Consider the following 24,460-nt stretch of genomic DNA (forward strand, 5'->3'; position numbering starts at 1 on the left):
TGAGCTGTGTTCCCTGAGTGCTGAGGCCACAGTGGCAGTGGGTGCACTTGAATTAGAATGTGTCCCCTAGACTTGAGTCAATAGCACTGGTGGTTGAAGTAGAAAGCATGTCCTTGTCTTGCTTCACAACAGCACCCCCTGGTGGTTTTCCCAGGCTCCCTAGTGCTTGGGTTGGCAGTGAGAAAAGGGCAGCTCTCCTCGCTCTGCAGCTCCCTAATCCTAATCATCAGACGTGTTGCCTTCACCTCTCCTGTTCTGACATCCTAAAATCACAGCTTCTGTAAACAGATTTCTAGAAAGATAAAACGGCATAAAGACATTATATGAACCAAAATTTGTCTTAAGTCTGAAGCAAACTGCTAGAATAAGAACAATATTTTTTAAATTGTCTTACCTGCTATGGTGGCTTTGGTGGGATATTATTTTCTTTTCCCTTTTTAGGTTTCTTTGATAGTAATTGAGTAAGCAGCACCCAGAATGCAGGACACTTACTCAAGACCGATTACTGGATAGTAGTCTGCTGGATAGTGAAGTGGGGTTGTTAGGGTAGGGCTTAATAAGTTAATAGGACGTACTGATGACTTTGGGCCACAGGATCGATAGCTGATCTCCCTGTAGCCCTAACCTGGAGTCTTGTTTCCTCTCCAGTCCTGGGTGATACAGTATACATGTTCAGATCTGCACAATCAGTCCTACTTGGTTTATTTTATAAGGAATGGAGTACATATTTCTCACACTGCCACCCCTCCTGCCTAACGCAGGGGTCAAATTTAATCATGCCAGGGCAAGTCTGTATCCTTATGACCTTATGATTGATGATCAACATGCATTCAGGTCTTTAGTCATTAAATCTATAGGTTAATTATAGAGGAACCATAAACCATTTCCATAATCGAAAAAGTAGAAAAGAACAAGATATGAAGGAACACTAAAGGAATAATGTCTACTATATTAGGGAGGTATACCTTGGGACCATAAGAAAGATATGAGAGGGTAAACTCTTACAGCAGGAACATGTCTGCATTTTGGTGGTTAGGCAGATATAAAAAAACAAGTTGAAGCTCATTCACGAGAAGTGAAACAAAGGAAGAGAATCCGGACGTGAAGGCTCTCCAGGTGTGTGCAGGAGTGCCAGGCAAACCAGAGGAGTAAGGAGGCCGAGAGACGGTTTGAGGGGGAGGCACCACGTGGGTGGAATTGTGCCCCTCCAACCACTGCCTTTTGAAATTGGGTGAAGCAACGAAATGAACAAGAGGCTGCAGATCCTGTTGAACAATTTTGAGTTTAAAGATTCACCAATATTACAAATAAAAACAAACACGGTTACAAGGTATGCATAATGAGAAAACAGAAAAATTATTACATTCTAAAAAGGATGATATCACAGTAGCATGACCACAGGACTGAGCGTCTACAGGGGGCCTCTTTCAGTTTGGGTCAATGTTCTCTCAGCCTCATGCACTATTCCTTCAGCTCTGCTTGATCAGCTCTACATAGGTGTACTATGCCCATGATCTGGTTGTCTTAAAAACTGGGCAAACTGTACATTTTTGACAAAAGTTGGAAGGAAGCAAGTTTCCAAACAACAACAAAAAAATGAATACAATAAGCAAGCTTACAAAAATGTTCTGCTTGTTGGGACATTACAATCTCCTTGAATAAACAAACAAATTCACCATACATATACAGTAACTCACTGTTCCAAATCTGTGCCTGTGAAAGCAAAGTTCTTATGAGCCCTGGAGAGTGAAGCTGCGGGAACCACACTAAAAGGCTGCCCAAGACATCAAAATTTAAACCAAACAGAAGGAGGCCCTTTGCATTTCAAATATATACAAGAAAGAATAAAAAGATACAAAGAATAATACCAATATCTATTGACAAAAAGAACCAGTGTGCAAAACATGCTCTTTGAAGGTACGGTTTATACTGCCTGCATTTCCAGTTGGTTTTCTCTTCTTGTTACAGACACTGTGATTCTAGGCTTTTCTAAGGTACAGCAGGACCTGTTCGTGTCACAAGAGCTTTGGGGTCTTTCAGGAAGCGCTCTGGAGAGGAGACTGGCCTGGCACTGGGCTCCGGCGATACAGCTCCTTCCAACACACCCCCTTTGGCTCGGCCTTTTCTGGCAAGTGTACTTGAGAGGCTACTGCATGTGTGGTGGACAGTAAGAAAAGCAGGAGCAATACCATTACTTTGAAACAATAATTTTTCCGCATTAATAATTTCCTATGTCTGCAATAGCCTAGATGAGATTCTGTGTTCTAAGTTAAGTGGATTACACATAAAGCGAACCATAATTCAGACAGCTGCTTGGCAAGTCAAGGGGGCCAAAGTGCAGCTTTTTTAGCATTTCAAGGCAAACAAGGCCAGAGGGTTGCAGCATAGTCAGACACACAGCATTACAGTAGCATGATCTACAGATGGACACAGCCGCAGGCTCTGCCAGCTCGATAGGCATCTGGATGAGATGTGGCGGAGAACGTTTGGAAGATCACAAATGGAAGAGCAGGAGCTTCAGGTCTCAGAAAGGGGAGGAACTGTATACCTCTGGCTCTTGAGTATGCAGAGCACTGACCCACAACGCTGGTGGAGCCAGTTTACTGACAACTTCCAAAAAGTAGCTCTGACACAGTTCTTAGAACACCACCCTTCCAAGATCTGGACAAGCAATGAGCAACCCATTGTCTGCTCTCCATGATACAGTATATCATTCGCTCTGGGAGAAGCTTATCAATTATCAACCATTTCAAATAATAAGAATGAAAAAATAAGTGCTACATGCATCACATCTTTGGACAAAACATTCTCCATATGCTACCTTCTCATTTTCATCCATTCCTTATCGGAAAGTTGCTTGATCCTGGTAAGAGTCATGGCAACCTATTGCCTATAGTGGAAATGCAGGCGCTAGGTAGACCTGCTCCCTGGGCAGGACACCAGTCCACCGCATGGCCAGTGTGGGCATGTGGGGTGGCCATCAAAGCCCACACAGTGTGGAATCAAAATGTTCTCCTACTGCAAAGCAACACTGCTACCACCATGCCACTGAGCCATCTTGACATCATCAGGTATTTTCAATAACTGCTCAGGCTAATACTAGCAACCCCATCAGACAGAGAGCACAAGGCAGGATACACCCTCAGCCCATCAGCCCGCACACTTGCACAGCTCAATCAAGACGCCAGTTCATCCAAACAACTTGCCTTTGGATTGTAGGAGGAAACCGGAGCACCTCGAGAACACAGGGAGAACAAGCACACTAAGGAAACACAGAAGAGGCCCCCTGCTGAAATCGAACCCAGGGCCAGAGTGGCAGTGACACAGCACTTCTTGCCATGAAACCGTCACCATTCACATTTGCAGAGTTGCAGCGAGTCTTTAAAGTAGAAGCAGGGACAGCCTCTGTCTACTTTCCCAGTTAACAATTACTAAACCAAAATGGATAGATTTTAAACCACAGAGCAATATTAGCATACTGTTCTTGGAAAATAATTTCTGTTGTCCATTATAGTGGTTTTACATGGTTTCGAGGGACAGAACTTTAACAGCATTTCAGGTCTCCGATGCAAGGCTGTTCTGAGCTTCGTGTGGTAAACTCATCACCTCAGACTGGACTCTCCTTGCTTAAGGCACTCTTTTCTTGAATCCAATGTATAAAAGGATCCCAGCATTGCTGGGTGGGGCCTCCCCCACAGCAGAATGGAGGTCCTGTGCTCTCAGTGCACATACCCTGGGACACTTGCACGCCTCAGTGCCGAGAGGCAAGAGTAAAGAAAGAAAGAATGACACAGCTCCCATGCAGTACGGCTCAACAGCAGAACAGATTTAAGGAAGCTAATAAAATGAATACATAATAATTTAAAGGCAAGACTATCACAGTAGCAGCTTTCACACATCTTACATCGCTTCATCACCTGGCCCCCTTTTCCACACCCGCACACTAGTGTGCACATATACACACTCCTGCACAATCAGAGACAAGGCAAACTCTGTCTAATTAACAGAGAGGTAAGCGCTGAGATTAAAAGCGATTTACAGAATAATTTTATTAAAAAAAGCTCAGTAGAGCTATGAGCAATAATTTAAAGCAATTTGTATTGTCCACACTTTTTGTAGTGTGTACTCTAATGCATTGCCTACACCTCACCTTAAGTTGTCTTTTTATTGCTTGCAATGAGCAACTTTTCCCTTAAAGTACAACTGTTGTACAAGTTCTCAAAACGCTGCAAGGAGTAGCAATTTAGCACGGGAAACACTAAAAAAAAAGAAAAAAATTACCTCGATGTAGTGAGAGCAAATTAGTCAATGGGGGGACGTATTTTTGCATTTCACGAGTTCAAGACCTTGATTCTACGGCTTTTCACCATTGTGCAACATTAAATAGCTTCCCCTTGTGCATGATCTGGCATTCGCTTTGAGAACTCTTTTTCTCAAACCTTCACATCACAATATCTCATAGCATCACTATCAATATTTATAAATCTAAATAGTTAAGGATGGAAAAATAATACAAGAATACAGTCTACAGACACTCCTCCATTAACGGGATTAGCTTTATGGCAAAGCAAATACCTACTAAATAAACAAAAGGGTGTGACTGGCTTGTAAGGACACATTACTGTTTTGTAGGCTGATGGAGATTCATGTGTCACCTTCAAATGACTCCCCTCCTTCTAGCACCTTTTGGCTTCAGAATCGATTCCATTGCTACAATGTGATCGTAGTGATCACAAACGATGAAATATGGGGACCTAGTTCATCCTAGTAGTTAAGAATAGCTTCAACAGATAAAAACTGCAATTAAAATTAACCACAGAGTCCTCTCATTTGTGGTGGTCAGATAATCACAGTTTCTGATCTTCCTTTAATCTTTTCCTGCTCAGTTTGAGCTTGTGTGCGCATGTGCTCATGGTCAGACCCCAGCCATTTCCTCCAATTGTCTGTTGGCCAGTCAGCAACTGAGGGTTGAAACTCCAGGTGATTAGAGTGGGGGTGGCAGGTGGATGTGGCTGAAGAGATGGGGATGGAGAGGACAGGGCAGGGATGGGGCGATTCTGTCAGTTCGATGTCCCTGCCGTGAAAACAGGAAGAGGTCTTTTGGTGAACAGGGTTGAGGATGGCTAGCCCATGCTGTACACTCCCGGCTTCTGGTCGTAGGTCTGCAAAGAGACAGCAAAGCATGAGGGAATGAGGAAATGAAGAGACTGAATGGGGGTGTGTGGAGGTGTGACTATCGCAAAAACTGTTGTACATCCACACAGCTGCTGTCACAACAATAACTGGGATTGGCTGTTATATATATATACAGAACACATGCATATATGATGTAAAATAGTGTCTGTTCCAGTATGCATTCAAACCCCCGCTGGTGACAGTGGGACTGAATTTTGCATAGCCTCCTCTTATACTGAGCAGTAAGGTCAAATTATTCATAACCCCCCTGCCCCCCAAAACAATATGCCTGGTGGGTTGACAACCCCTTGAAAGCTGCGGGACTGACCCGTATCCAGCACACCGTCAATTTGAAACGTGTGCATCAGAAATGAAGTGGTCATGTAGAAAAAGTCTGGGAAGCTGGGAAAAGTCCAAGGACAATACACAGGAGCTACTGTATGATCAAAATGGAGTGGACAATGAGAAGCCCAAGTACTTTCCGGGTACCTGCGTATTGCAGTAGCAATTCTGAACCAGTTTTGCTGCAGGGTAAAATGACCAGTTACAATAAAGCAATTCCATCCATCTTCCAACCACTTTATCCACTTCAGGGCTGCAAAACTACTTCTAATCAAATACTTGGTCACATGGGAAAGACTGCGAGTGGTAAAGCCAGTATTCTAATTCAAGTAGATCTTGAGTGTCTGCCAAATTAATACATCTAAGATGTAAATGCATTACACACAGTGTTAAACTCTTCAAGACAGGGTTTCTTCAGCAGTTTTTGCATGTAGCACATACTATATGTTGTAACAATTTTAACTTTAATAATTGCAATCCCTAACTATTACAGCAACTGTACTCATCAGCTGGTTGATGTGACTACATGCTGAGGCTGGAGGTGTGTTCCACCTCTGCTCAAGACAATTGAAGATCTGCCTTCTCATGACTCTATCTCAGTCTTAACGTTTGGTTTGAATCAGAAGAGACGTGTTTCTTGCTTCGATTCTGTTCTGGATTCTGACCCTTGCTTCGTTTGACCTCATTTCACTTTGGACTTGCCCTCGGATTTTCCCTGGGCTTTGCTCTTGAGTCCTTTCCTTGGTAGTGAACTGTGCTGGCTTGCCTCGTTTGTGGACTTCCACATTGTCCCTCGTCTCTGTCTACCTGTGATGTGCTGCCTACCTCCTCCTGCTCCGCCCGGCATTTGGGCTCCCCTTACAACTTGGGATCGCTGCTCTCATAGCAGCAGCGGCAATATTACAAAGTAATTTCAGAAACCAGTTACAGTACAATATGCACCTTGTGTGTTTTACTTTACTGTAAATGCATACCATTACATGCCAATGATTAGGGTGCCCAGAAAATCTGAAAATAAATATTGACATATGAATAATTATAGTAAAATGTTCTCTCACCCTCATGGCAGTCGAGATCCAGGGCAGGAAGTGGGTGACCTTGGTATAGACCCCTGGTTTCTGGGGCAGGGCGCAGCCTGTACCCCAGCTCACTACCCCACACAGGCGCCACCTGCTGGTCTTGGATATGGAGTCCTCACACACGAACGGCCCTCCGCTGTCCCCCTGCGGAGCCACACAGCACCACATTTACGCATCCTGTGATTCATCCATTTTCTAACCACTTTGTCCAATTCATGGTCACGGGTGAGCTGGAGCCTATCCCAGCAAGCAACAGGCACAAGGAAGGGTACACCCTGCACAAGAAGCCAGTCCACTGCAGGGCACACCCAGATGTGTACATACTTACAGTAACACCAGGGCCAATTTTCCCAGAAGCCAATTAACCTATCAGCAACCTGTCTTCAGGCTTTGGAAGAAAACTGGAGCACCTGGAGGAAACCCAAGGTAACACAGGGAGGACATAAAACTCAAAACAGACAGCACTCCAAGTCTGGAAGAGTGGCTGCCTTTATTCCAGACCCATGAGTCACTCTATGTATAGACATTTCTTGAGTTTTACATCCATAAGTCTGCTTCCTCGGTCAGGCACCAAGGTTTTTAATTCTTCTGACTTGCACGTTGGACAAGCTGATCACCTGCTAGAGAACTTCTTTGTGTTTTTCCAACTCAGGGACACATGCTGTGGCCTTTCCTGGCCAGTAAGGCTAAGATCTTGATTATTAAACTCCTCCAATTATACAGTCATCACTAGCTTGCCACTGACTCTGCTGTTCACAACAAACTTCACATGAGTGAAGCTTTATCAGGAGTGAGATGAGGGGTGAGTGATTAAAACGGTCCTTCTGGAATGAGGATTCAAAACCTCAGCTTTTCAGCCAGACACTTTTGCTAAAGAGATAATTCCTGGCAAGGGGGATCGTAGATGTGGTTTTAACTACAGAGACTGCTATACCACGTATGGCCAGCAGGGGTCTTGGTAAGCAATCAGTGAGCAGCTCCACTCTCTGTCATGGGCACCTGGGATATGCTACGATAAAATGGCTACACCACATACCTGACAGGCATCAATTCCGCCCTCGGAGAATCCCGCGCAGAACATGCTGCTGGTGATCTGGTTGCTGTAGTAATCCTCACTGTTACAGGTGCTGTCGCTGATGACCGGTATGCTGGCTTCCTGCAGGATGTCAGACGGCTGGCCTGGAGAATAAGGATGGCATGAAAGTTGGCTCCTGTTACTGAGTGAGAGGATTTGGGTTTTCCAATTTTGTCATGAAATATTTTCATTTCTATTTTATTTGGGGGGGTGGTGGTGGTGAAAGGGAGATCTTGTGGACAATCTTTGGCGATTGATCTGGTTTCCTGGTTTGTGAACTGCTGCTGTCCAAATCATTGAACTATTCATACTTCCAGCACCACCTCAACCTGACTATTCCCACATCTGTCACCCTCCCGCACTGCCATGAGACACAGGACTCAGTGGGAGGGGCACACTAAGGCTCGGCATATTCAGTAAGCCAATCCTATCAGCAGTAATAATTCCTTACACTTATATAACACTTTTCTGGACACTCCACCCAAAGCACTTTACAGGTAGTCGGAATTCCCTCCACCACTACCAGGGAGAACAGAGTGATGAAGCCAGTTCAGTGATGGGGATTATTCTGGGGCCATGATTGGGAAAGGCCAGGGGGAAATTTGGCCAGGAAGCCAGGGTAACACCCCTACTCTTTTTGAGAAACACCCTGGGATTTTTAGGGACCACAAAGAAACAGGACCCCAGTTTTAGGTCTCATCTGAAGGACAGTGCCCTTTTACAGTGTAGGTTCCCCATCACTATACTGGGGCATTAGGACTCACAGACTGCAGGGTGAGCGCCCCCTACTGGCCCCACTAACACCTCTTCCAGCAGCAACTTTAGCTTTCCCAGGAGTCTCCTTCCAGGTACTGACCAGGCTCACACCTGCTGAGCTTCAGTGAGTTGCAGAGTGTTAGATGATATCTGTGGGCATATATAATACTATACAGTCCTGAGTTCTGTAAGGTGAAGTAATAGCACACTATATAAAGTAGATTACATCATGGCACATCATCCTAAGGTGCTGTAAATTCAAACAATTAAGGAAGACATACATCAATCAATACAGCAAATTAAATGGGATTAAAAGCAGGAATAGAAAAGGAAGATCTGGTACTGACTGGGACTGGTACTCACTCCACAGCCTGGGAGCGACAGAAGAGAAATCCAGATTTCAACAGATGCTCCTTTTGGGAACAGAATGAAGGCAGTGTCCAAGCGACAGTGTAGGCATGCAGAGAAGCGGGATGTACAGCAGCCACAAGCTGAGCTGTTGAAGCTCTTTGAAAAGCAGCACCGACAGTTTCAGTTCTGCTCTGAACCCCACAGGGAGCTGGTGCACGCGCACTGAGGGAACACGACACCCGCACTGGTGCATGTTGGACATTGCCACTTACCGTAGTATTTGATGTTGCCCCAGCCCGTAACCATGCAGACTTTCCCATCAATCAGAGACTGACTGAGAGCTGGCAGACACACCGGCTGAATATAGTCTAGGGAGGGAGAACACGCAAAAAAAGTTAAATATACTTAGATGTGTAAAATGTTTTAATATTATACTATGGGCTCTTTGCAACTGCAGGTGAAAGCAAAGGCTCAGAGACTGCAAGAGTTCTGCGTGTGCGCCATAAACACTTTGAAAAAAAATACTTCTGAAGCATTGCTTTTTGAAACAGCTTTTACACTAAAGAGCGGGGAAACTTAATTTGCAGGATAGTTATGAACAACATAGTTGGCAACAATAATTTCTAAAATGTTCTGCAACTGATGCAGTGCAGTAAAGACACAATCTCTGGAGCTAATAAACTGGCACAGCTGTGGAGAATCTCAAAATCCATCAGAGGAGTTTGTTTAGGCTTCATTTTCCAAATACTAAACATAAATACCAAGTGATACTGCTACTGATCTTGGTCTCTTACTAAGAGGAGGGAAACTGCTGTCATGAATGAATTATGGCAAAACCCTCCCAAAGACATTTTAAGAAATCACTGTCCTTGTAATTGTGGTCTTAGACAGCAGGTGGAACCACACAAATTATGCAGCCTCTGCAAGGTAAAAAAAGAAGTCTTTGTTCCAAAGATTGACCTGAAATCTGATAGCTGCATTACTAAGGGGCTTTTCTTTTTCTTTTTTACTGCCAAGCTGGCATTAGTCTTCAGTGTCTTCTCTGTTTTTTCCTCTGCTAATCAGATGAGATCCTGAAACAGCTACAAGCCGCAGATGACAATTTATAATTCTGCTGCACTTTTAGCAAACACAACAGCCTAAAAAAAGACAAGTATACGTACTATTCAGAAACCACAAAAATGAACAAAATGAAAGAAACTATTTTTGCACAAAACAAATTTGTCCAAATGGATGTTTGCATTAGAGCAATGTAATTTGGTAGAACTATTTGAAATCAGAAATCAGGAGAGCAAATTTTATAGATGTTCCTGTTTATTTTTTTAACATTGAAAAGGTGTAACTTGTAAAGATGACCATGTAGATAAGTCTGCCTTGATTATGCTCAGGGCATGAACATTGTTTTACAAATTAGTTGGGAAAGATACTATATACAATATTCTGTCCACAGTCCCATCATTCTCTTGTAAGGTATTTGTCTTGCACGTGCAGTGCACTGGCTGATATTGCTGAAATACACAGTGATGATGTTATGTCATCTTCTGCGTGAAGCTAATTGATTTTAAGATGTTCCGAGGATTTGGATGAGTGCAGAGATGCCAGCTCTGGTCCCTAAGGGATGCTGTCCAGTAGGTTAATTTATGTCTCTTTAAATCTACGGCTTCTTAAGAACAAAGAAATACTTCAACTGCTTAAATTTAGCAATTGTTGAATTCGATTAATCAATTAAGTTCCTTAAAACATAACACAGCTGAAGAGTCATTTGGTACGTCTTGTCTGCCTGAAGTTGATTGAAGGATCTTGTCCAGCTAGTTCCTGAAGGACCCTTCAAGAAGAGAATGAGCTCCAAAGACACGGCAGTACAACATTTCAATTAGGTTCAAGATTTATTATCCTCTGAGGGAAATTAGTTTTGTGGCACAGTCCAATACAACAAGGAACACAAACATTGCCAACAGAGAAAACAGTGCAATAGTGTATAGGAGATAAGAGAGTTAGTTCATGTTGTTTGGGGTGAGTCACACACTCCATAATGCTCTTGGGCTTCTTTACAACCCTTTGTTTGTAGAGGATATTTAAATTATACGATTTGTCCCAGTTATTTTGGCACTTATTTCATCACACCACTTAGTAAAATAATGTAGAACGAGCCAACACAGACTTTGACAGCTAGTTACCCGAGAAGGTCAGAGGCGTGGAGAGGGCGATGACAGCGATGTCATTGCTGTTGTCATCAACGTTGGGGTCGATGAAGGGCTGGTACCCCGAGTGGTAGACGACAGTCTGGACGGACTGGACCAGCCCCCGGGAACTCATGTGGATGGAGCCCATGAACACCTGCCACCTGTCGAGGAGGCGGTTCCTCCTGGAAGAGAGGGGAGAGCTTGGGATCAGCCTGGAAAGCCAGAGACGGCTGGCAAAGTGGTCAGCATGGGCTGGGATGAGGGGTGAGGAGGGATAAGGATACGGAGAAGAGAGTTAAAAGGTTCAGATGCAGATCAGGTGACTCACAAGTAGCCATTCCTCCACTCAAACTTGTAAATGTTCCTGTAATTGTACTGCACAATTGCTCATCAATAATTCCTTCCCTCTATTCTTTTCACTTTCTTTCTATGCACATTTTCCTCACATCCAAAGGTTTTGTCATGAACCGAACCGAAGGCAGCAGATAGAAGTAAGGTAAAAGGCTGTCGGCTCTGTACCCTGATCAAATCAGCAGCAGCACAAGGCCTGGGGCAGAGAAGTAAATTAGTTCAGCCAAGGCTTATCAATTTGTAGCAGCACTACAAGACCCACTGATCTGCTGCACACAAAGAGACTTAGGAGCCCGGTCTTAGCAGTTCCCTTGTCCCTGTTTGAGTCTCCAAGGCACAACACAAAGTCCAGGGGCTGAGGGTCAAAGGCAGCTGAGCATCACCCTCAGGGCTGCGTGGCAGAAGCAGAAGGGGGGTCTGTGGCGGGCGGCAGGGCGTACTGACTCAGGGAAGCAGTGCGCTGCTGTGACGATCCAGCGGTTGGAGATGATGGACCCCCCACACAGGTGGCTGCCGTCATAGCGCAGGCTGACCTGCCAGGGCCACTTCCCCAGGCTGGAGTCCTCCCCGCCCACGATCCGGTCCACTGTCAGCTTCCGACGCCCGCAGTCTGGGCACGGGGGCATGGGGAGGAAGGGGAGGGAGAGAGTGGAGAAGGTGGAAGGGATTGGAGAGGGAGGGGAGGAATCACAATGAAGAACAATGGAAGATTCAATAAACAGATGGTGGGGGGGAAGCAACTTCCTGGAATACACTCATAGATCACTTCCATAAATGACATTTTCCAATACATATTTCACACGTGTACTCGTGTATCTGTGTTCACTACAACTGCAAGATGACTCAATAAAAAATTGTAGGAAGACCAGTGCAATGCAAATGCCAGTTTAAAATGGCAAATATTGCTAAAGTATAGCCAATTAAGAGATACATTATGCGTGGACTGAAGACAGTTTTTTTCCCACAAGAAACAATAGGGTGGAAACAAATATCTCACTGCATAATATTACCTACCAGGACCAACAACACTTACCTTGACAATTGACACTGAGGATCCGACCATTCTCGCAGTCACTGCGGAAACACAAGACCGAGATCAGACACCTTATACAGCCCTGGACTCCGTTCACTAAGCAGAACCATAGAGGGCGATGTAACTGTCTGTTGAATGTGCTTTTAGAAAGAGTCACATCAGGACATCTAACATCCTGAGGCAATGCCTTGCTGGGCATTTTTAAAAGATGCGAGAGGTGACCAAGAACCATCCTCAATTTATCAGACAAACACTTGGACTCAGATCTGGCCTTCCAGTTTAGGATTATTTTTAAGGTTGCTAGTACTTTTGTGCATTCCAGAACATACAAACAGCTCAAAAGAACAATTTTTGCTCATTTTGGAAGGTGCTACGTGAGCAGAAGTGCAGATCTGGATAACAGAATCAAGAAGCAGCGTTCTAGTGCTTCTGTGTTAGTGGAGTTCTAGTTGGACTTCCTTTGAAGTTCAGAGACAAATCATTAATGGAATAATTATTTTGTTTTGGAGTGTGAATCCAGATGATCCTCATTTAAAATCTGTCAGAGCGCATGGCCAGTACAGATTAATTCAGGTGTTTGTTTTAGGCTTATTTTACATTCAGCTTGCAGCTGCATGTTAACCGGGCCAAAGTCCAACAGCATAGAGAAAAAGAACAAGTTTATCGGCGCTAGTGATAACAGGAGGAGAGCGAGGGGAGGGTGGCAGGGGCATCAGATTCACCCCAGAAAAACAAACAGGGTGGAATGCTGGAGGGTCGGCCTGGCCAGCCAGTCTCGGGTCAGGGGCATGGCACGCTCACGGCAGGAGGAGGTTTGAAGGCTGTGGCCAGGATATGGACACAGCAGTAGTTTTCTTCTTTTTGACGATTGAACATGAGCAGCTTACAAAGCAATCCATCTTCAAACATGCCCACAGAAAAAATGCCTTAATGAGCTGTCCATTGCACATTATTCCATGGGATTTCAGTAAGATTTAGCCAACATATCTCAGTTTTAAACCCCTTCTTTGGAAGTACCCATGAGACCCAATTAATTTTGTAAAGTGGAGCACACACAGACCGTTTTGTGACAGTGTGACAGTGTCCATATGCGCCCAAAGCTATCTGCTGAGCCATGTTGTCAACAAAGGCAACCCCTGCTGGCCAGTGACTGCTACTGAGCCTATGGCCATCTATGGTTACAACCAAGTGATCTTCCCCTTTGCAGAAGCCTAGAGTTACAGATCGGTAACAGACAGATCTTATTATGGGCTATTTACTCATAACAGTGTTAACATGAATTAACTAAGTTCTGCACTGTGTGAAGACCCTAGTGACTAAGAAACACAAATTACATTTTTTGGTTATTCATAGTAAAAAAAACAACAACAATTGGAAGCTCCTGACAAACTCAGCCTTTGAGGATGAGCCCTGTAATTTGACAAAGCCTGTTTGAGTATGAGCTACGTTCTGACCAAGGTTTCCTTACCATGCAGAGAGGACCTCCTTGATTTTTTTTCCAAACTCCAGCTGTTTCTCATCCACACAGAAGAATCCTTCTGAAGTGTTGCCCGAGACAGAGCTGAACGGATGCACAGAATAACCAAGGGACCTAGAGAGAGTGTGGGAGGGGAAAGAGGGGTAAAGAAATTAAATTAAATTAACTTCAGAAAATATTTGACCAGCAAAGGACTTTTTAAAAAATTTTAAAATTAAGATCTGCTAATGCACACAATAATGTAAAAATGACATAAAAGACCAACAGGATGCATATGAATGTAACACTGCTTTAACAAGGTGAAAATACACAATTTCTCTGGTAGTTGGAAGGTAACAGTTGCTGCAGATCCTAATGTTTGCAGAAGTGCAGTATGTCTGTGAATGCCAGCACTCTGAGCTGAGGGGAGAGAGCAAGTCTGAGGGGTTACCTGATGAACCCCATCTCTTCACAGCTTATCCTGGCCACAAGCTCATCTGAGCTGGAGGAGCAGACGAATTTCCAGCGGCCATCGGAGCGATCGAACACGGAGAGGCGCAGGTCAGCCGGATTGATCTGGACTGGGGTGGGGAGAGAGAGCGTGCACACAGCAATGAGCGCTGTTTGTTTTGCACAGGCACAAGTCCACATATTAAAGAAATACCGTCCAAGTGGGTGATGAAAAGGAACAGTTTTTGTGTGCCTACCATCATACAACCTTGGATCTTCCGTCTTCATCAGAAAAGTCACTGCAAAAACAGAAAAAACAGTGTTGGATCTGCAGCTGGCTTTGGTCACATTCAGTTTGGGAATACAAAAAAATGGAAAACGACTTGAATTACTTTTGTCCTTTCCATTTCACACTCATTTACTTTAATTATTTTTCCTTTGGACAATAAACATCCATAATGCGTGCGGGAGTATTTTGGAATAAATTTAATTGCTGGGCCCCGATTTTTGCTTTTTCTCATCTGTAAGATTCTCTCTACAAGACAGCGAGAGTGGAAGGAGACATTTCTAATCAGAACAAAAACAACCAGCACAGAACATGCATAAATGGATCCGAAGCTTAATACATTAAATCAGGGGAGGTTTGATTTCTTTTTAGCAGCTTTTCAAGTGCTGTTTTTTTAAAGAAACCTGAAAAATGTTGTGCACATTGGCTGGCCCTCCAGGTCTGGGACAGGACAGCCCTGCATTAAACAACAGTTACTAAATATTTAAGCTTTAAAGTATGGTATCTCAAGGGCAAAAACCTAAATTCTTACACACCCCTGATCAAACTTGTGCAGAAACCTCTTCTGTAGCCCTTTATAAGTAAAATTAATTTGTTAGAACATGGGATAGTGCTCGTTTCTGTATTTAACAATTGTGTCCATAGGTATTTTCAATTGTATATTGTAGAACAAAGTCATTTCTCAAGGCTGCGTGAGATTAAATCCATCAAAAACACAGCAAAACTGAATGACTGGATTTTAAAATAATGTCACATAAGGGAAAAAACACAATCAAATATAAAAAAAAGATAATATGTTGTGTAAAAATTGTTGGCTAAGAGCTGGCTAGCACATGATCAGAAACATACACTTTATAGATGCATAAATATGAATAACTATTCATTTGCATAAGAAGAATTTGACCTGTGTGAATAACCATGCAGATTTTAACCAGCTGGAGTCAGCTCTTACCTAGCACTATATTAAATATTATGCAGCTCTCTTTCACTTATTAAAGGATTTATAGATGGGACTTGCAGCTTTCAAATAAAAATGTTTCCAAGTCAATTTTGTTCCTTCTGGGTTGATATAGTGCACTGACAACAGGGCTATGTAAAAGGAGGAGGCTGACGGACCGACTGGGTTCTGGTTTTGCACTGCCGGGAGGTGAGGTGCACACCTCTGTGTGTGTGGTGCAAGTGGGCGCTGCCCTTACCAACAGCCCAGACGGCAGCTGCGATCCCCCCCAGCAGCAGCAGGATGCTCAGGGTGAGGGCGGCGATTTTGGCGGGGGTCAGGCAGCGCATACCAGGGCCACCTGCACAGAGGACAGGAGACAGAAGACAGGTCACATGAGGATGGGGAATTGGGGACTGGACTAGAGCTTTTCTTGTGTGAAGAAAGGCACAATTCCTCTTAACGTAGCAGTGACCTCAATACAGTAGGATAAGAGTACCATCTATCCATTTTCTAACTTCTTCTTCCAATTTAGTGTCGGAGCCAGAGCCCATCCCAGCAAGCAACGGGCAGAAGGCAGGGTACACCCTGGACAGATACACACACTCACACCAGGGCCACTTTTCCCATAAGACAATTAACCCACCAGTATTTCTTTCAACCCACATGAACACGGAGAGAACATCTAGACTTTATACAGATATAGTAGCACCCCAGGAATTGAAGCCCCATAGCTGCTGACTGCTGAGATACCGTGCTGCCCTAGTTTAGGGGTTAAAGAAGTGATTCTTTTCAGTGTGCAGAAAACACTTTGGATGCTTGAGACAAAGAGCCTAGAATCTCAAATGTTATTAAACACTCATCCCAATGGAAGTTTTTCAAGATCAACAGGGACTCGAAAACCAGTGGACAGTGGAAGCTGGGAATCATGGGGATTTAAAACTGAGGACAGGAGCCATTTTTTCCCCACAAAGGGTTGTGGGAGTAGGGATCAGGCTGACAGTCAAACACGACACACAAAAAAGACTAAATGGGAACTCAGCAGAGGCGGAGTGGTGACACATCGGTCTTGCAGTGCTGTGGACCTGGGTTCAATTCAGGACCTGGGATGCTATCTATGTGGAGTCTGTTTGTTCTCTCTGTGTTTGTGTAGGTTTTCTCCAGGTGCTCTGCCTTCCTTACACAGTCCAAAAACATGCCGGTGGGTTAACTGGATTCTGGGAAAATATGCCCTGGTGTGAGTAGGTGTCTCGGTCTGTGAGAGCCCTGTGGTGGATTGGCATCCTGTTCAGGGTGTATCCTGTCCTGGGATAGGCTCTGGCTCCACCATGACCGCGAGGTGAAGAAGTTCTTAGAAAACGGATGGGTGGAAACTCAGCAGGAGTTAAGTTCTTTTACTGATTGCTGTACAAAACCTGTTCTGGACAGGCAGTGTTCTTGGTGTTAAAATCAGAATGTCACCTGCTTGCATTTAACGTATAGTTTTATGGTTTAAGTTAAACATAAATACTGTAAGTATTTTTAAATATTTTCTTCACAGCCCCACATATATTTTAGTTATTATATAGAATGTGTCTGTACATCCAGAAAATCAACTATTTTCTTAAATTGTAACAGCACAATGATGTCCATCTCTTCTTTAGAATACAAGCAAAGGACTCAGGCCTTTGTACAGTATTGTTACACACTAACACCCTCTTCCTTATGTAGAGCATTACTTTGCAATCATTGTTACAATGTCTTATGTCCCTCCCTTCAAGCACAATCTCAATGTACCTTCCTTCTTTCACAGCACAAGCATAAGCGTCAGACAGATAACTTGTTACATCACTAAGACAGAAGATACAGTGGAGGTGTGCAGGAGTGCAGTCCATACGAACAGAAAGGTCGACACGTTGACTTGGCAGACCTGCTGCTATGAAACCTTGTAAAACAAGGAAAACCATTTTCTTGGTCTTTATCACTGCTTGGCCAGACAAGTAAGTTAAAAGTTTGGTTGAGACAAAAACAGGCAATGTACCTCACACTGATCTGAGCCAGACATCCTCCCTCTAGAAACCTCCAGGCTGTATCCTAGGGCTGTGGTTTGAGATTGATGATTTTGGCACCACTTCAGTTTCCTTAATCGGTCTGGAACCGAGAGAGGGCAAGGGGAGGTTCTCTCGCTCCTCTGCCACTCAGGATTCTCTCAACTTTCACCAGCCGGTTTTGTCCCTTGAGCAGACAATGGAGCTGCTCTGTTGCAGAATTACGGCCTGCGCAGATGAAGCAGCAGAACTGGCTGGCCTTCCCCTATAGCCCTCCCCTGGTTTTTTAACACTTCTGAGAAGTGCTGGATATCCTCTTTATTGCTTGGTGTTGTGTCTCACACCAGTGTGTGGCAGGGTTGCCTACATTAAACTGGATCTGCATGTTTTAGAGTAGCCTTTTAAGGATAATGACATGATGGGAACTCCAAAGGCCATGGGATCTGTCCTATTCGCACACCGCAGCACGTGTGCTGGCCTCAAGGGAGCCGCTAGAGACACTGTATATCTATGGGACAAGTAAAAAAATATATAAAGACTTGCAAGTCAGGTACAGCAACTGGTGTGAATCCTTTTGCAACAAAACTGCCAAGTGTTTATCTGCACTTCTACAGCCTGATGTACATCTGAAGACAATCCCAAACATCCCATGTTATTCCTGTTTAAACAATCGTGGTCCGAATGGAAGTTATGTCCAGATCTGTCACTTCATAAAATCATGAGAGGCAATGCATTTTCCAGGTACAATGTGTCTCTTTCCCACCCTGAGCCCCAAATTTTACAAATTTGTTCTGTCTCTTCAACTGGATTCAAGCTTAAGAATATTTTTTTTTAAATGGGAAAACAATCCATTATTTATCCTCATGATCAAATCTATAAAGCCTAGAAAAAACAGGGAAATGGACACATGAAATTAATTCATCAGATCTTGAGACAAGAAGAATTAAAAGTGCAAAACTCAATCTGAAAAATTTGCTGCTCCCAGTTTATCTTCCTCCTCTACATGAAACATAGGTGATTAATGTGTTGTTTGTTCCGGAGAGTTCTCGATTTTGTGAAGGAGAAGAAGAAAGAGCACATTTGTTTGGCAGACCTACTCCATTTTCTTTTTTCCTAAGCAAACTTCCTCGGCTGGTCCCAGCTCAACCGCCAGCTTCTCCGAACGGCTTCGCGACACTCTGCTGCTTGCCTAGACTGCAGAACAAGAGCTGCTATTGTCCAGACAGGGCTCCACTGACACCGCCTGAAGCAGAGTCACTCTGGAATGCGACACTGGAATAGTTTCAGTGCTGCTCCATTTAAAGGTTCTCCATTACAAAGCCAGACTCAGATTCTGTATGCTCTCAAATACCCATTTTTTTCTAAGTCTGAAGACTGCTAAATGTTCAAAAGCACATGTACCAAGAGCGGAGTAAGGTGAAGTGCTGAATTTACAGTACATGTAAATGGATTTTAAGCAATGCAAGGTACTCAACTATTCAATTCTCTTTGTGCAACCATTACAAAGGTTTGTTATTTTTTTCCTGCAATTTATATCCATCTCACTGCAGAAATTTTCTGTCTGATGAAAGACTAAATTATTAAATACACCTTTTTAACACTACTAGTTATAACATACATTTTCCTGCTCAGAGAGTTGCAGGCAGTGATTTTCTCAGAACATGAAGACTACTCTCTATCCTAGTTGAATCTGCATTGCTCACAATGTGAAAAACCTAAGATTAGACCAAGCATATATATATATAAAATTGTATATAAAATACAAAATATATTCATCTTAAATAAGCTGACAATTTGCTTTGGAAGTCAGAATGGTTCATTGAGTTGTCATCATGTTTTTTTTTTTACAATTAACATTTTTTTACAAAAAAGGATTAATTACTTAGTCAGCAATATGACAAAAATGCTGACTCAATATGTGTGTGTTTGTGGGTCAGTGTGAAGGTTCATTAAATTACAGTTCAGTTAATTCACGCAAAACATTATACAATCAGTATAATTTGTCTTCTCATCACTTATTCTCTTATTTTTATTAATGGGGATGGAGGGGTTAAAGACAAAGATGACATAAAAAAATATTTTCCCAGGAGTACAATATGGACTTTTTAGCGAACACTGCAGGATTAACATGCCACAATCATGATACTGAACAGCCTGGGAAGCGTTTCCAAAGAAGAGGCAGTTCCTGTTTCTGTTGCAATAACTGTATGTACTGTAACTGAAATGTTCTGTGCAAATACCAAAATGCTGCATGCTACAGAGGTTTAATTATGTTACTCATTAAAACAGGAAAATTGAGAAAAAAATTATGTTCAAAACTCAAGCAATTTAATGGCATGGTATACATTCAGTGTACCTCACTGGGAATAAAAGGTATTTTCTGTCAGTAAATAGTTTAACAATCTATTTGAAAATTTTACTGATTGGTAAAATATTGGTAAAGTATTGTCAACAATTTCTAATTTATTTCTGTGATGAATAAGAATAGCTTAAAATCAGGGTCTTACTGCTTAAAATATTTGTGAAACTTGGAGGTGACTCTGATCTACTGTGGATTTAAATGCATTTGACAATCTTTTCCTGACACTCAGCTTTTGTATATGAAGTCTGCATCAGGTGCTGGGTATTTCTTGCCTATCAGCAAAGTTGTATATAGACAGAAATGTCAAGTGGAGATGTTACTCAAAAGATCACTTTTTCCTATTATGCCTTTTCCTTTTACCTCTACAGTTAAACAGAAGACTGAAATGGATGTACAGTAATACCCCATACTTGACAAGTCTCTTTGCCAGGAACCACCACGGTCCTTCTCTTCTAATAACCAGACCTAAATTCACCAACATACACTGACTGGACTGGAGACACTGCTAGACACACTGCTGTCCCTCTCCTCTCACACTCCCCCTGAATTCACACACTGACACACTCCTGACTGGACTGGAGACACTGCTAGAGACTGCTGTCCCTCTCCTCTCACACAACCCCCTGGATCACACACTGACACACCTGACTGGACAGGAGACACTGCTGTCCCTCTTCTCTCACACTCCCCCTGATTTCACACACCAACACACTCCTAACTGGACTGGAGACACTGTTGTTCCTCCTCTTAGAATCTTTAGATGGTAAAAGTCCATTGCCATCCTCAAGTTATTCATCAGCAATAATGTTAACAGAGGTATGCACCTTTAACTTATAAAACAACTTTAGACTTATTTGTCTTGCTACATGTTAGAACATCCTAGTCTTTTCTGAATAAATAAAAAGGACATATGGAAAAGGAACAGAATAAATGTGGCATCCTGCTACTAAGAGTGATTGTGTTAAACGTTTTGAGTTAATATATGTTAATATTGAACTGCAATATTTCTCCATTCCTGAAATGAAATGGGATAGAGTTTCCATAAAACAGGGAGAACAGTATGAAGTCCTCCTCCTCATTGTAAACTGACAATTAACAGAGGTGTTCAGTTCTTAACTTGAGCCTTTTATCTTATCTGTTGTACCATAAAACCAACTCTTGTCTTTTAACAGCTGGAAATTAACAAAGAATAACAATACCCTCCACTACATGCTACCCAAAGTCATAATGCAATAGCAGTTTGCAATTTAAACACATGATGGCTCATCACCATTGCCTGGTACTTGTACTGCTTTAGAACTCTGATATGAGTTACGGACACTAAACCTAACTGACTGTTGTGTGGATTTGGACGTCCTGTGCACACCTGATCCTAACCCTTCAAGTCATGGGCTTCTGAGAATTGTCTAACACCATATTGCTACACTCCTCCATGGAACATGCGCACCAGAGAAACATGTTTTGAGCAGATGCTTCTTTAATGTGTCACAGCTTTTTTATTGACACGCATTGTATTTGCAACTTGAATTACACACTATTCAATCCTCCAGCACGGAACTGGGACAGTTGCAGAACACAATCACCCCTCTCTGAATCCAGCAGATTCTGGAGAATCTGAAGACTTTCAGCGGGGCAGAGTTGCCCAGTACCTAGGGAGTGGCGCAGAGTGTGCCCCCAGACTGAATCCTAGCAGGAGCAGGGAGAGCTGCACTGGTCACTGCAGCACAGTTACTATACACACAACCCAGCCACTTGCTGCAAGCACGCCCCAGCTCCCAGCTGTGCGAAAGAGCCTGAAGAGGGTCTCAAGAACAGCGCAGCTCATTAACGCTTCAGCTGACTAATGCTTTGTGTTTCACAGAGCGAAACGTCTTGGGGAACAGAACACAAAGTACAGGGAGGGTCAGTGCTGGCGTAACAGGTCCACTGATGCCAGGAAAAGTCGAGAATGGAGCCTCTATTGCTCAACTGACCAAGCGAAGTAGGACAGTCGCCCCAATCGCCTCGGGACCCCAATCGCCTTCGTTTGGTTCCTCCCACACCTTCCTGATCCGACAGCTGTCGCCTCTCGCCCACGAGAGCCACGAGAGACACTTGCGATAGACAGAGGAGCTGTACAATCCACAGCAAGAGGCACTGCTCACAGCTGGAATATGGATCACAGACACTCAGCTGGTCTCAGCATCACAGCTTCGTGCTCCATTGAAAAATTCACTTCACTGACTGTTACACCCCAAATAAAGTCTAGCAAACCTTCCGAACCCGATACGTAATAATAAATGAAAAGATGCACATTTCTATCCATGCCTGAACTTGCTTCTGACAGACCAGATGTGTTTCATATTTATACACATTTAATAAAGTCAAACTCAATGTTTTCGTGTCTGGTCTGAGGGACAGCAAGGAGATTAGTGTGTCCTGTTGACCTGGAGGCCTTGAAAATGAAAATGTCATTTCAATTTTGAGAAATGACCACAAGCATCAATCACCTCAGAGAAGAACGTTCACCACCGCTAATAGCGAAACCTAGCCACAAAATGGTTAGTATTGAAGAAATTATAAACACGTTATTAAAGAAGTAATAAACAGGTCACTGAGTATAAAACTGTCCTACAATCTGAGCTTTTCTATCTGTGAACAACTCAACTCAAACGACACTGACTGCCTGGACAAACGGGGATATTTACGAGGACTGAGACACATGACAAGCAACAACTGACAAGCGTCTCATGTGTTTGGCAATATTTGTCTGGGCGAATAGCCAATACCACCGAGAAGCGACAATGCGGCCGCCGAGCCTGTCTTCCGCGGGCATGCCAGTTACACAGAAGTTTAGGGGTTTGGTAGAAACTTGGGGTTGTTCCACTTCGCTCCACTAAACCCCCGAACCACGCGGAGAGCGCGCGACAGGTGCCTCTCGTGAGAGACGAGGCTCGCGCTCTTCGTGGCGCAGCACGGCGCTCGCGGCAAATTTAGCAATTTTTCGGTTAATTTTTAAGCTCGTGCCAGACGGCCTGATGCTTTGGAAAAAAAGCGAGAGAGCTACTCAGTCAGTGCACTCACCTTCCTTCTCTGTCATCTCGGGAACAAGTTAATAATCCACTCAACTGAACTTAGTATCCAACGATCCCCACTCGCAAATAAAAGGGATTTACTGTAAATCTCGTCCACCGGAGGCTTACGTCTTGTCCGTACCGTTCTGCGGTTTCTATATCTGACCTGCAAAGTGCGAAACACAAACAGAAAAGGTGAAAGAAATGTTAAAGGAGTTAAACACGGAAGGTCATTAAACAGAAGTTCGTTTGAATTTGTTAGCAAGCGAGGGTCATAGTGTCGCACCCCGAAACTGCACACTTGGCTTACAAAGAGAGAGAGAAGAGTTCACTGGTGTTTTGAAAGAGTTCGGTTTATACTTTCATAATGTAATATTCACTGCAACCTTACAAAACACAATAAGCCTAGTTTGTCACAGGTTTAATTATTTACCCCTAGCCCCTATTTACCCCCTACGTCTCGGAAAACGCAACACCAGAAAAAAAAATTACATCGCCAGAATCAACAAGCTTCCAAAAATCTGGTCCTATCAGCTTAAAAAGATGAGGTGAAATTCGAGGTTTCGCCTTAAGATGATGAGTGTAAAACTTACCTTTTGTGTTTTCTAATACCGCTACAGGTGTATTCTTTTCAGGCTAGATAAAAAATCCCTTTCATAATAATAAATCCACTTAGAAGAGCGCAGTTATACTGTAAAGCAGCTACAATCAGTATCGATAGAGTAGGCGGACGTGAAGCCACATCAACGTCGAAACCGTCTTCAGTTGCGAAGTTCCAGTAATCCCGTCTCAACTGCGTGCAGAAAGTACCAGCAACGGGCTGAGGTAAACATCGGAGAGAGAGATGGTAAGGGTCTTTTTCTTGTCTGAACTCAGTAAAAAAATAAGAATGGTAACTAAAATTAAGGCCGCTCCTTTGAAAAGCGATGGATTCAGAGGAAAAGTAAAATCCAAGAAACAGACAAAAGCAAAACACGATGCGAACTGTATCCTGCCGTGCCTGTAGATCACCTTAATTCCCAACTGCTCGCAGGGAGTCGGGGGTGTGTATGACGTCAGCGAACCCCTCCGGCGGAGCAGCAGGGAGGACCGGACACCAGGCCCAGCCCCTCCTCCGAGTCCTGCTCAACACCTGCGCCGCCAACTCGGACGTTTTCTCCCACGTCTGGACTCAACTGTCCGGGGAACAGTGAGGATGCGAAAAATTCCGACCCTTTAGTTTTTTGTTCACTCCTGACTGCAAATTGGAAGCTTTCTGTTCCGTTTGGAACATATCAGGAGGATTTTAACTTTTTTCCCCATAACTGAAGAAATTATCCTGTAAACCTCAATCTGCCCGAAATCTGATATATTTGCTTTATGATCTGAAGGCATTACAGCCACATTTTTTTCAGTATTTTGACTTTTCTCTTAAAATCGCTGTTACATTTTGTTATTCTGAAAGTCAGAAAAGACGGGTGGGCGGACATGACGCCATGACAGTGTACTAGTGTACTACTAGGGCCAGCTGTAGGAGCCTGTCCTGTCTCCGTGAACCCCAGGGG

At 43.5% G+C, this 24,460-nt stretch overlaps 1 protein-coding gene across 1 annotated transcript; it reads right to left on the bottom strand.

The window, feature by feature from the left end:
• Nucleotides 1-1,263: 1,263 nt before the first annotated feature.
• hpn (hepsin) lies at nucleotides 1,264-23,955 on the bottom strand. The gene is made up of 13 exons (XM_088621512.1): nucleotides 23,510-23,955; nucleotides 22,927-23,082; nucleotides 15,734-15,835; nucleotides 14,509-14,550; nucleotides 14,253-14,382; nucleotides 13,814-13,936; nucleotides 12,346-12,386; nucleotides 11,757-11,922; nucleotides 10,956-11,143; nucleotides 9,051-9,146; nucleotides 7,633-7,775; nucleotides 6,576-6,740; nucleotides 1,264-5,162 (listed from the first exon to the last, which is right to left on the bottom strand). The coding sequence occupies exons 2-13, from the start codon at nucleotides 22,940-22,942 to the stop codon at nucleotides 5,124-5,126; spliced, it is 1,251 nt and encodes a 416-aa protein (XP_088477638.1). The 5' UTR covers nucleotides 22,943-23,082; nucleotides 23,510-23,955; the 3' UTR covers nucleotides 1,264-5,123.
• Nucleotides 23,956-24,460: the final 505 nt, after the last annotated feature.

The sequence above is a fragment of the Lepisosteus platostomus genome, chromosome 26 (genome assembly GCF_059453375.1).
Source record: "Lepisosteus platostomus isolate fLepPlt1 chromosome 26, fLepPlt1.hap1, whole genome shotgun sequence".
NCBI classification, from domain to species: Eukaryota; Metazoa; Chordata; class Actinopteri; order Semionotiformes; family Lepisosteidae; genus Lepisosteus; species Lepisosteus platostomus.

Bases quoted from the DNA above. Each gene is read 5' to 3' on its own strand.
- hpn (XM_088621512.1), bottom strand. The intron at 14,551-15,733 runs GTAAGGGCAGCG...CTGTTTTTGCAG, and splicing joins AGCTGCCGTCTGGGCTGTTG to TGACTTTTCTGATGAAGACG. The intron at 11,144-11,756 runs GTCAGTACGCCC...CCTCTCTTCCAG, and splicing joins GCAGCGCACTGCTTCCCTGA to GAGGAACCGCCTCCTCGACA.